The sequence below is a fragment of the Ictidomys tridecemlineatus genome, chromosome 6 (genome assembly GCF_052094955.1).
Source record: "Ictidomys tridecemlineatus isolate mIctTri1 chromosome 6, mIctTri1.hap1, whole genome shotgun sequence".
Taxonomy (NCBI): domain Eukaryota; kingdom Metazoa; phylum Chordata; class Mammalia; order Rodentia; family Sciuridae; genus Ictidomys; species Ictidomys tridecemlineatus.
Window position 1 is genome coordinate 177,210,413 of NC_135482.1, and position 11,117 is coordinate 177,221,529.

Sequence of the window (11,117 nt, forward strand, 5' to 3'; positions counted from 1 at the left end):
CAATAATTTTTAGAACATTTTTATCACCCCCTTTTAAGTTATTTGTCCAGTTTTAAAATTGAGGTAATTTTAGTTCCTTGTATTTTCCAAGTTTTCTACAATGAGAAAGTTTGCCTTTAATAATCTGAAAAATAGATGATAAATTGGGAAAGGGGGATTTTTCTATAGACTTTCTAGCACAAATGTCTGCTTCCTATAAAACTAATCCTTTCTTTCCTAAGCTTTACTATAATCCCCATCATGCTTTTCATTATTATTTGGGAGAGCAACAAATACGTCTTTTCTCTCTCAAGCAAGGGAGAATGTTTAAATCACAAGTTTCTGTCGACTGGCCCAATGGTGTCTTCTCTGTACATGTTTTAGGTTTTTTTGCCCTGAGTGAACTATGCAGGGTTGTCTTTATGTATAGAACTGTGTAAGTATTAACTAGAATATATTTAAAATTTATTTCTAAAAAAGTAAAAGGTCAAATAGCTTTTGAGCTAGAAAAAAAAAAAACTATAGAAATAGCTGAAATTCAAAGTAAAGAAATAAATATGCCCAGGGCCTGTAGATGACAAAACTCAAGTGAATGATTTGAATTTCCAATCATATCAAGGTGCCATAAGCCATACTTCTTTCTCTGTATTATGACATTATTTAAAATTTTTAAAATATTTATTTTTTAGTTGTAGTTACACACAGTACCTTTATTTATATGTGGTGCTGAGGATGGAATCCAGGACCTCGCGCATACTAGGCGAGCACTCTACCCCTGAGCCACAACCCCAGCCCTGTTATTACTTTAAATTTTAAAATTTTGAACCATTTTGGAATGTTTTCAATGAATTGGACTTGTTATCACTGCTGTAAAAATTATAAAGAAGTAAAAAGTGACCTTTTTACCTTACCTGAGTTATTGAAACCTTTGTTGATTAGTTTACAGACAAGTTTTGTAGGGAAATGATCATTTGGTGACCAGAGGACATATATTTTGGTTTCTTCATTTGAATAGGTGATGTGCTGCTGAATATCAATGGCATTGATTTGACCAATCTGAGTCACAGTGAGGCTGTTGCTATGCTAAAAGCCAGTGCTGCTTCTCCAGCTGTTGTCCTTAAAGCACTGGAGGTCCAGATTGTTGAGGAGGCAACTCAGACCTCAGAAGAGCAGCCAAGTACTTTCAGTGAGAACGAGTATGATGCCAGTTGGTCTCCATCCTGGGTCATGTGGCTTGGACTTCCAAGGTATTGATAGCTTTTTGTTGTTTTGTGGAGTAATACTTGCAGTCCTCTTCAGTGAAAATTAACATAGTGAACTTACTTCTTGTTGAGAGCAAAGGCCTTAATTAGATAAAAGTATCAACATCAAATCAGATTATTTTTTAAATTTTTTCCTATTACATTTTAAAAGAGATTCAATAACAAGAGCTAAGCTAAAAAGATTTACCTGTTTATAAAAACAAGGAAAGCAGTTCTGCCCATCCTGATTAAGGATCTCATGTATGCTGGCCATAAGTTTGGCTGTGCCAGTTGCTTGCTTAGAAAAGCTGCCATTACCAACACTCATTCTGATCTGTGCTTAGACTTCACATGCATCTTTCACATGAAAAACCAAGCTGGTGCTTGAGGCTATACCCTATTACAGGAGCCTTTTTAAAAGTCCCTTTTTATCTTTTTAACTTTCACTAAAAAGGCAGGATTTGGGGGTTTTGTTAGACACACAAATTTCAAAGCCAAATCATTTTATTTTTAGCTATTCCACCTTTTTAAAGAGCCTATTGCTTCGTAACTGACTATGACCAACCCAAAACATTCTGTAGTTGGTTTATGTCAAGGTCATAGAAGCACATGGAACCTCCAGTGACATCTTCCTTCCTCTGGACGGTTGTTCTTGGTATTAAGATGGCAAGAATGTATGTTACTATCTTTAGTTTCTAAATCAGTTTCAATTCTTTTTTTTTTTTAAATACTTATTTTTTAGGTGTAGATGAATACAACACGATGCCTTTATTTTTATGTGGTGCTGAGGATTAAACCCAGGCTCTGCCCGTGCTAGGCGAGCACACTACCGCTGAGCCACAACAATCTCAACCCAGTTTCAATTCTTACTGTATAAAAGTCTAAAAGTGAGCTATGATGAAACATTTTGACTCTTAACCAAATATAAAAATTACTGTCTTTAAAAAAAATAAATAAACAAGACAACTGTACCAGTTTCTGGACCATCTGATTCATGTGCAATAAAGTTATAATAACTAGTAGTCATATAGTGCTTTATTGTTTCCCCTTTTTGGTTTATGGGGATTGAACTCAGGGGCACTTAATCACTGAGCCACATCCCCAGCCCTTTTTATTATTGTATTTTGAGGTAGGGTCTTGCTAAGTTGCTTAAGGCCTCACTAAATTGCTGACGCTGGCTCGGAACTTGCAGTCATCCTGCATCAGCCTCCTGCTAGATTATAGGTGTATGCCACCATGCCCAGCTCCTAGTGCTTTGTAGTTTATAAAATACTTTCACATAAAAAATATCAGGGAAAAAAGCACAAATATTATTGGATTTTATTTATTGCCAACCTAACTGGCTTGTTCTCTTGGTTAAGAGGGGAGCAAGGGGGACAATTAAAGGCCTAAAACTGGAGTAGAATTCATGTCTCACAGACCTGTAGAGATCTTGTGAAGAAAGCTTTTGGGTTTTTTTTTTTATCTGTCTTTGCATCAAAGATGATTACATCATATATGTTTATTCCATGCATCAAAACTGATTTTTTTTTCCCCATTGGAAGATAAACAAAGACATCATGGCTGCTGTTAACTTCCTACAGAGCTACTATATAAATTGTGACGTTCCAGCTGTCAGAGGGAACTCATTTATCTTGTTCAGTTCTCAAACTGATACCTGAACCTGTCCATGTAAACCTAGAATGGCAGGACCAGTGGATGAGAAGCCAGCTGCCCAAGCTGCACAAGTGCCAATGAGTGCTAGAGAGCTGCTGTGCCCCCTGCTGATGGAGCAAGCAGAATGGTGACATCTTTGGGAAAGGCACTGAACCTAGTGCTTCCATTAATCGTCTTTGTCTGTTATGCAAGTCTAGTTTTGGGTTCAGCATGTTCACATCTTTGTAAACAGAATTTTCTTATGTGTCAAGCAGAGTAAGAAAGGTTTGGGATGAGAAATAGGCTATATAGTAAAAATCTATTTCTGAGCCACCTGTATTGAAGGAAAACCCTTTGAACAAAAGGCCACTATTGCATGGATTTACAGAGGTCCCTGTTGTTCATGGACTTATATTTAATAGCCACGCATCTTCCTTTGTGAGTGTAGGTAGCCTGTATGAGCAGATTTCATGCCACACAGAGTTGCAGCTCTGCATTTCCTGAAAAGGGAGACTCTTCCGCTCTTCTTTGCTGGAAGCATACCAGAAAACTATTTTTTTGTTTGTTGAAAGAGATTCAGAATAATAAAAATAATCTTCACTGTTCCTGAAAATCAGGCCAATGGATAGGATCTTTCTCCATCTCAGAATCCTCTTTAAAAGTTTTTGTCAGTGAGCTAAGAAACTAGACTGGAAACTAGATTAGAAGTTTTGACATATGTATCACTTTACAGAAGTAGCAATATTAAAAAAATCTTATTTAATATATTAAAAACAAGAAAATCTTGCCCTATATTTCTATAGATCTGATTTCACTTAATAATGAAAGATTTTTTTATTACAAAAAGATATTTTTCTATAATTTAAAAAAATAATTTTTTTTCAGTTTTTACTTATTGCTTATTTCCACATCTATAGAACTGTGAACATATAAGTAGATTTTTTTTCCCCCTCACTGGACAACATTCTCCAAACTGACAGTAACATTTTAACAATAACATCTCAGTGTTAGTGATATAAAAAGGAAAGACATATTTTTAGGTTAGTATTTTCCAATCTAAGTACTGTTTTGGGTTGTTTTGTTTTGTTTTGTTTTGTTTTCTTTTGTTTTGTTTTGGTGCCGGGGATTGGACTCAGGGCACTTGACTTGACCACTGAGCCACATCTCCAGCCCTATTTTGTATTTCATTTAGAGACATGGTCTCATTGAGTTTCTTAGCACCTCACAGTTGCTCAGGCTGGCTTTGAACTCGCAATTATCCTGTCTCAGTCTTCCAAGCCACTGGGAGTACAGGTATGGACCACCATGCCCAGCCTATGTACTGTTTTGACTTTAGAGTCTTCCCTTAAAATGAAAACATTCTGAGTGAAAAAAGAACAACAAATAACTTATCATATGAACTGCTAATAGGACCTGAGGTGAGGCTTCTGGGAGGCAAAAGATAATTGTGTACCTAAAGCTTTTGGAAAGCTTCAGTAGTGGTCATTTTCTTCTTTTATTTGAGAGTTGAGAGTGACGATACTAGATGTTTTTCATACCAATTTGTGATTATTATAAATTCAAGTGATTATTATATTAAGGATGTTGTTAGCAATACAGTGAGCAAATATAGGCACATCATCTTTTCTTTTTTTACATATTCTGAGATGTCATCAGTAATCAGGTATATTTAAAGCTTCTCTGAGTGCATGTGTTTAGTATACAGCTTCACTTCGGAAGAGGAGACTGAAAAAGGCTGGAAAGATTTGAGTCTACCTAGGACTGCCTCTGTGCTGAAAAATGGGTAGTCAAAGTTACATAGTTGGGGCCGGAGGTATAGTGCATTGCTAGAGCACTTGCCTTTCATGCACAAGGCCCTGAGCTCAATACCCAGCATCAAAAACACTACTAATACGAAAAGGAAATAAAGTAACTTTCTCTTTTTTACCAAGAGTGTTGTGTATACCATGTTGTGGAGTTTTAGCAACGATAAACAGGCTATCTATCACAGACTCCACTTTAACTTTTTCTCTATTCTTGTGTTTGTTCACAGCGCCCTTCATAGCTGCCATGATATAGTTTTACGAAGAAGCTACTTGGGAAGCTGGGGCTTTAGTATTGTAGGAGGATATGAGGAGAACCATACCAATCAGCCTTTCTTCATTAAAACCATTGTCTTGGGAACTCCTGCTTATTATGATGGAAGATTAAAGTGAGTAGTGTTCTCATTAATGATGGAATTTGTGTTTGTTAAGCTACACATGATCTAGCCCAGGGTTTAGTACTCAGTTCAGCCTGCTCTCCATTTTTGTAAATAAAGTTATTGCAACACAGCCATGCTTATTTATTGATAACGTCTATGGCTGCTTCCATACAGACTTGAGTTGGTGTGACAGAAACCATATGACTGAAACTTTGTGTGATTCACAAACCTATAATATTTACCATGTTTCCAGAAAACATTTGCCAACCCTGTCGAGGCCGGATACCACTTTTACTAACTTATCACTTAAAAGCTGTATTTTATTAATCTAATGACCAGAACTGAACATGAGTCATTTGATTGAATATATTGTGACATGATGACAATCTCTGAGCAGTTTTTCCACACAGACTACTTAGGTTCAGTCCTGTCATTAGATGACTATTTTATTTTTCTACCTGAAACATCAGGCAGATATTTACAGGAACTCCATGAGGGAGGATTTTTTTTTTTAAACCAAGGATTGAACTCACAGGCACTTAACCACTGAACTACATCCCAGTCCTTTTTATTTTTTACTTTGAGATAGGGTTTCACTAAGTGGCTTGAGGCCTCACTAAGTTGCTGAGGCTGGCTTTGAACTTGCAACCCTTCTAACTCAGCCTCCTGAGCTTCTGGGATTACAGGCATGTGCTGCCATGCCTGGGAAGGGAGGAATTTTGTTGCATTTATTGTTATGTCTTGAGCAGCTCCCATAGCAGTGTCTTGCATGTAGTAAGATCTTGGTGTATATTTGGTGAATGAATGTGCAGTAGTTTACCATATGCCAGGCATAGTGCTAAGGGCTGTGGGTGCATTATTTAACCTTAACACCCCTGGAATGTTTTACAGACAAACTAACTGAAGCTAGGGAAGGCTTAAAAAACTTGCCCACAACCAGATAGCTGAAAGTGATTGACTGGCATTCAAACTCAGGATTGCCTGGCTCCAGAGCCCTGGCTTCAGACTTCTGCTGACAGCTGCCACTAGACCTCCCCCAGCCAGATTTTCTGTTTCAAAGTTTAGGCACTGGAAGAAGAAAGGAAAGTGTCATGTCAAGAGATTATCACCAAGAGGAAGGAAGAGGTGCTCAACTGTAAAGTCTTAGTACCTAATTTTCAATGGAAGAACCTGGTTTTTTTTTTTAAGTAAATATATTCTTCTGTGTGCAGTGATACACACCTGCAATCCTGGCAATTCAGAAGACTGAAACAGGAGAATGACCTCAGCAACTTAGACCCTATCTCAAAAAATAAAAAGGGCTGGGAATGTGGCTTAGTGATAAAGCACTCCTGGGTTAAATCTCTAGTCCCACCCCCCAAAAAAAGTAAATGTATTCATACTAGACAAAATGCTGAACATCGGTAGTTTATACTGTTTGCAAAGAGGAAGAGACACTTAAATAATATTGTGAAAAGCTAATCAAAAATATGCTCCAGATCAGTCTCTATTGATAAAGACGGAAAAGGTCATCACTTTAGGATGAACAAATGAATTAATCATTCTCTTCAACTAAATTATCTGCCAGGCCTCAGTTACTTAGTTTATTGATTTTTACCTCACCTACTTCCAAAAATGAAATTCATATTCATATTCATGTTGTTGTAAACTAAAAGTGAAACAAATCAAGGATGATAATAAAAGTTGTTACAAGGATTAAAAAAAAGTCCTCACATTTGTCACTCACTTTATACTTGGAGGACAATGAGTATTGTAGCTGAAAGAAGAGGAAGCATGAGTCTTATTCAAATAATTTAACCCTCAGGTATATGAGCTCTAAGAATAAATAGAGAAATAATAATCAAAACAATAACTAATGGGCTAGGGACGTAACTCAGTGGTAAAGCACCTGCCTAGCATGTGCACTGCCCTGGATTTGCCCCCAACACCACAAAAATTAAAAAATAAAAAATGTAATAATAACAGTGTCCAACACTCTCCAAATGTATCATTTGGTGTTTTTATTTATTTAGAAAAGAGTACACACTGATTCTCCTTGTTGTATGCCTAAGCTAGTATGTGAAAATTATTCTACTTGTTCTTCAACTCCACTTATTAGTTATGAGAGGGGTTCGTACAGGGATATTCTTTAGCCAGGGAAAGCCAGCAAGTATGTTTTAAAATTTTTCAGGATGGTTCTCAAAATAGATAATATACCATTGTTGTTGACAGTAAACCCATAAGTAAAATTGAGATTTTCATACTGAACAGTTGGGATCTTTTACATGTCCTTAAAATAATAACATTGTTTCTGTTTCTATTTGTCTTTAACCAGATGCGGAGACATGATAGTGGCGGTAAATGGCCTCTCAACTGTGGGCATGAGCCATTCTGCACTGGTTCCCATGTTGAAAGAACAGAGGAACAAAGTCACTCTGACTGTTATTTGTTGGCCTGGCAGCCTCGTATAGAGTTTTGGTTTCCAGTCTTGCCTCTTCATTTTTAGGTTTTTGAAAGAAACCCCCTTGGTTTCATGTGTTTCTGTTTGTTAGGAGCTACTGGCACAGCTGGTATATGCCGGGCCAAAACCCACAAAGATCATCCTTTCATTTTCGTTTAAAAGGCTTCCTGAAGTTAGTTATATTTCTTTTAGCTTGGAAACAGTCTTCTGCCAACCCTGGTGAGTTTATATTTTCAGAATTCAGACTCTTGGTGGTCAAATTGTAACCTGTGGTTACAAACTGTGACCTAGCCAGTTGGATAAAAGTGGTGGTTCTTTGTTTTCAGTAACTAAATCATAAAATGAGTTCTATATCCCCCAAGATCAGTGTCAGTGCAGCCGCTGACAAAAGCATTTACTGCCTCTGTCATAACCATGAATGGCTGGGTACATTTTAAGTTTGTGTGATAACAGTTGCTCATTTTTCATTGTTATCAACATTTCAAAACGTCACAGTTTATAAAGTGCTTTTTCTGGTTTGTTTTATTTCTACTTTAATCTCTCAGTATTTGTCAGTGATGAAGATATAAGTCTGACGCTATGATAGACTTTTTTTTAAATAATGTACCATTATTAGAGTAGTAGAGAATAAAACATAAAATGTTATCTGTTATCCAGAGACAAAGAAATTTGGGTGGTAATTATAGCTTAGTGCTGGAGATATAAAGCTGCATTTACTAAAACAGTCCAAAAGCATTAAAGATTAATTTCCAAAGGAACATTTTGCTATGTAGGAAAAATTTGAGGCCGTTTTTGCTAAAAATCATTTCTAGAGTTTGTATGATATTTATCAGCAGTCTTGCCTGGAAATGTTTTTGTGATTCATGCAGTTAAATTAGATGATAAAGACCATATTGCTATTAAATACGTATATATGTATCACAGCTGAGTAGGAGAAGGGAGACCTTTTTATTTTATTGAGAATAGGAACTTTTCTTTGTTGAGTGTTTTAGAAACTCTTTAGTTTTCCCATTATTTCTTAAGAACTTATTGTTTCAAGTAAGAAATTGAAAAGCTCATTAAAAAAAATCTGAAATAGTAGGTTTTAGATGTTAATGTCTATCAGTCTGCTCTTGGTCACTAAACTTTCATATTTTGGAAATGTTTTTGAAAACTGTGCTTTATTCAACATGATTGTTCTCTGGAGAGTACATAAGGAAGTGAATAAGAAAGATATCTTTACCTTATTAATCTTATGCATACTTGAAAAAAGTTTCAGTTAGAAACCTAGTTCAGAATCTGAGCTAATTTATAAGTGACCTCTGTAATAAATGGTATTGATAATCAGAGAATGTATTTCAAAATATCACAGTATATTAAGAAGCATGATCACTTTATTTTCAAACCTAGCTATTGCATTGGAGGAGTTTATTGTATGTATAGCATGTCACTGATTATTCCAGTTAGTTTTATAATGATTTTTTAAAAACATATCTCTTTAGAGTAAATAAAAATTGGCGACAGTAACTACTACTGATTTGTTCAACCCCTTAACTGCACTGTATGGTCAACATGTAACCATGATACAGTGGAATGCCCCATGCAGTATATTACTGTTATGCAATGATTGGCTTTTGAAGCAATTTGATATTGAAGTGCTTTGATATTCTAATTGACATGGAACAAGTTTTTTTCCTGCTTCCCAAATAGAATTTTGTAACCAACTTTGCTATTTTTTTTAAACAGTTTGTAAGAATGTATCATTTCTTGGGGAGAGGCCATCCATCAACAAATATCATAACCGCTACTTTGTTATATATAAAATACTTATATTGAACCTGGAGGTCTAGTGAGTCTTTAGGAAGAAGATTTTCTTTTTCAATATTATTTTTATCATGGAAATCTCAGAATCAGCTTAAGCTATAGATTTCATGAGAAAAGACTAGAGCTTTTGGTCAGAATGATATTTGGTGATGGAAACTTGTTCATAATTTATTGCTACTGTGGAAATATTTGCATTTTCTCATTTAATCTTTTACAGTTAAATATTTTGATTTGTTCTGTGCCTTCAGTTTAAATTATTTCAGGACTTTTTTGGACATGTTTAAATAATGGTATGATAATCATTCAGGATGGAAATAAAAGTCATCCTTTCCGTAACAGCAGTATTGTCTCTTTTCTTGAACAGCAAATATTAACTCAATCAGGAACTCTTATTTTTGTTCATGGCCCTTCCATTCTTAAAATAACACCAGGCTTGAGCCCTCAGGATCACAAGTGTCCCTTCCTACTCTCATTCCTGCAAGTAGAACACAGGTGATAGAATATGTATTGACTTGTGAATTTCATCTCTGCAAGAGCTCTAGACTACTTCATTGTTCAATGAGACCCTGAAATGTGAGCAATGGTACATGTTGAAAGATAATATATAATATCTTGAATACATTGGATTATAGAATATTATTAAATTAATGCCATCAGTTTTTTACATTTTCTAATGTGGTTTAGTAGGAATTTTTACATTGCATTAAATGGCAAAACTTATAAAATTTCAGTCAAACTCACTGATCCCCTCACCCTTTCCTTGACACAGCATTTGCCAGGGCAGGTAATCTTGGCATCATTGTTTCTGTTCTTTAGACGGCTTTGATCATCCCTGCAACATTTTGTTTGTTTGTTTGTTTGTTTTGTTTTGTTTTGTTTAATGGAAAAAAAACAGATAAAGCAGGTGTGGCTCATTGGTAGAGTGTGTGGCACATGTGCTTGAGGCCCTGGGTTCAATCCCAAGCACCACACACACAAACACACATAAGCACAAAGAAATAAAATTGGCTCCCATTTTCCTTTTAAACTTGGCGTACCCTGTGGTTTGATCTCTAGTCTGGCATTCCAGATGGCTCCTCAGTCTTACTGACCCTCTGATACTCCAGCAGGCTCCTCAGACCCCCAGTTCCTGGCCTCCCAACACATGCATATACTGTTTCCTCAAACTGTGAGACCTTCCCTTCTCTGCAAGTTCAGGTTCCCACATTTGAAGGCCTGACTTGAGTCTGCCCTGCCTGTCGGATGCCACTCCCCTTTGCCTGCTTGCCTCTGGATTTGCATTTAATCTGCCTCTATCACTTGCTATTTAATTATTGTCATAGTTTTAAGCACCTTCTTTATCTGCCAACTTGTAGTGTGGAGTATTCTCCCAATGCCCTAGGTCTAGCTCCCATGATCTATTGGCTCAATATCCTGTTATTCAATGGCATCTACTTCCCAAATAGAAATGTGTAAGCATTTGACAACCTCCACTCTTTGAATCCAAACCCTTAAGCCTATCAGAAGTCCTTTCCTAAATTTCACCTCTGGTCATATCCTTGTCCTATTTGAAAACCATCAGTGTTCTACATGGTCTACAAGATATCGTGAAAATGGCTTGGTAATCTGGTCCTACAGTCTTATGAGACACCCTTTCTTGCTTAATGTATAAACCATCCCCCTCACTCATCCATCTCCTGTGTCCGCATGGGCTGATTTGGTCCAAGTGACCATCTTCTGGGAAACCTTTACCAATCTCTGGGTAAATTTTTTTTTTTTTTTTTACCCTTGTAAAGGCTTTATTGAATTCTGTTTTTATGGTCATAGTTGTACAGTAGGGAGACAAGAACTTGCCAGA

At 36.4% G+C, this 11,117-nt stretch overlaps 1 protein-coding gene across 4 annotated transcripts in view; it reads left to right on the forward strand.

The window, feature by feature from the left end:
- The window catches only part of Lnx2 (ligand of numb-protein X 2), a 66,588-nt gene extending 56,967 nt beyond the window's left edge, over positions 1-9,621 (forward strand). For all 4 annotated transcript variants that reach the window (XM_078016191.1, XM_040281643.2, XM_005317054.5 and 1 more), the window contains 3 exons: positions 995-1,226; positions 4,888-5,046; positions 7,352-9,621. In XM_078016191.1, the coding sequence (XP_077872317.1) occupies positions 995-1,226; positions 4,888-5,046; positions 7,352-7,487 (527 nt within the window). In that variant the 3' untranslated portion in view covers positions 7,488-9,621. The remainder of the gene's footprint in view (positions 1-994; positions 1,227-4,887; positions 5,047-7,351) is intronic.
- Positions 9,622-11,117: the final 1,496 nt, after the last annotated feature.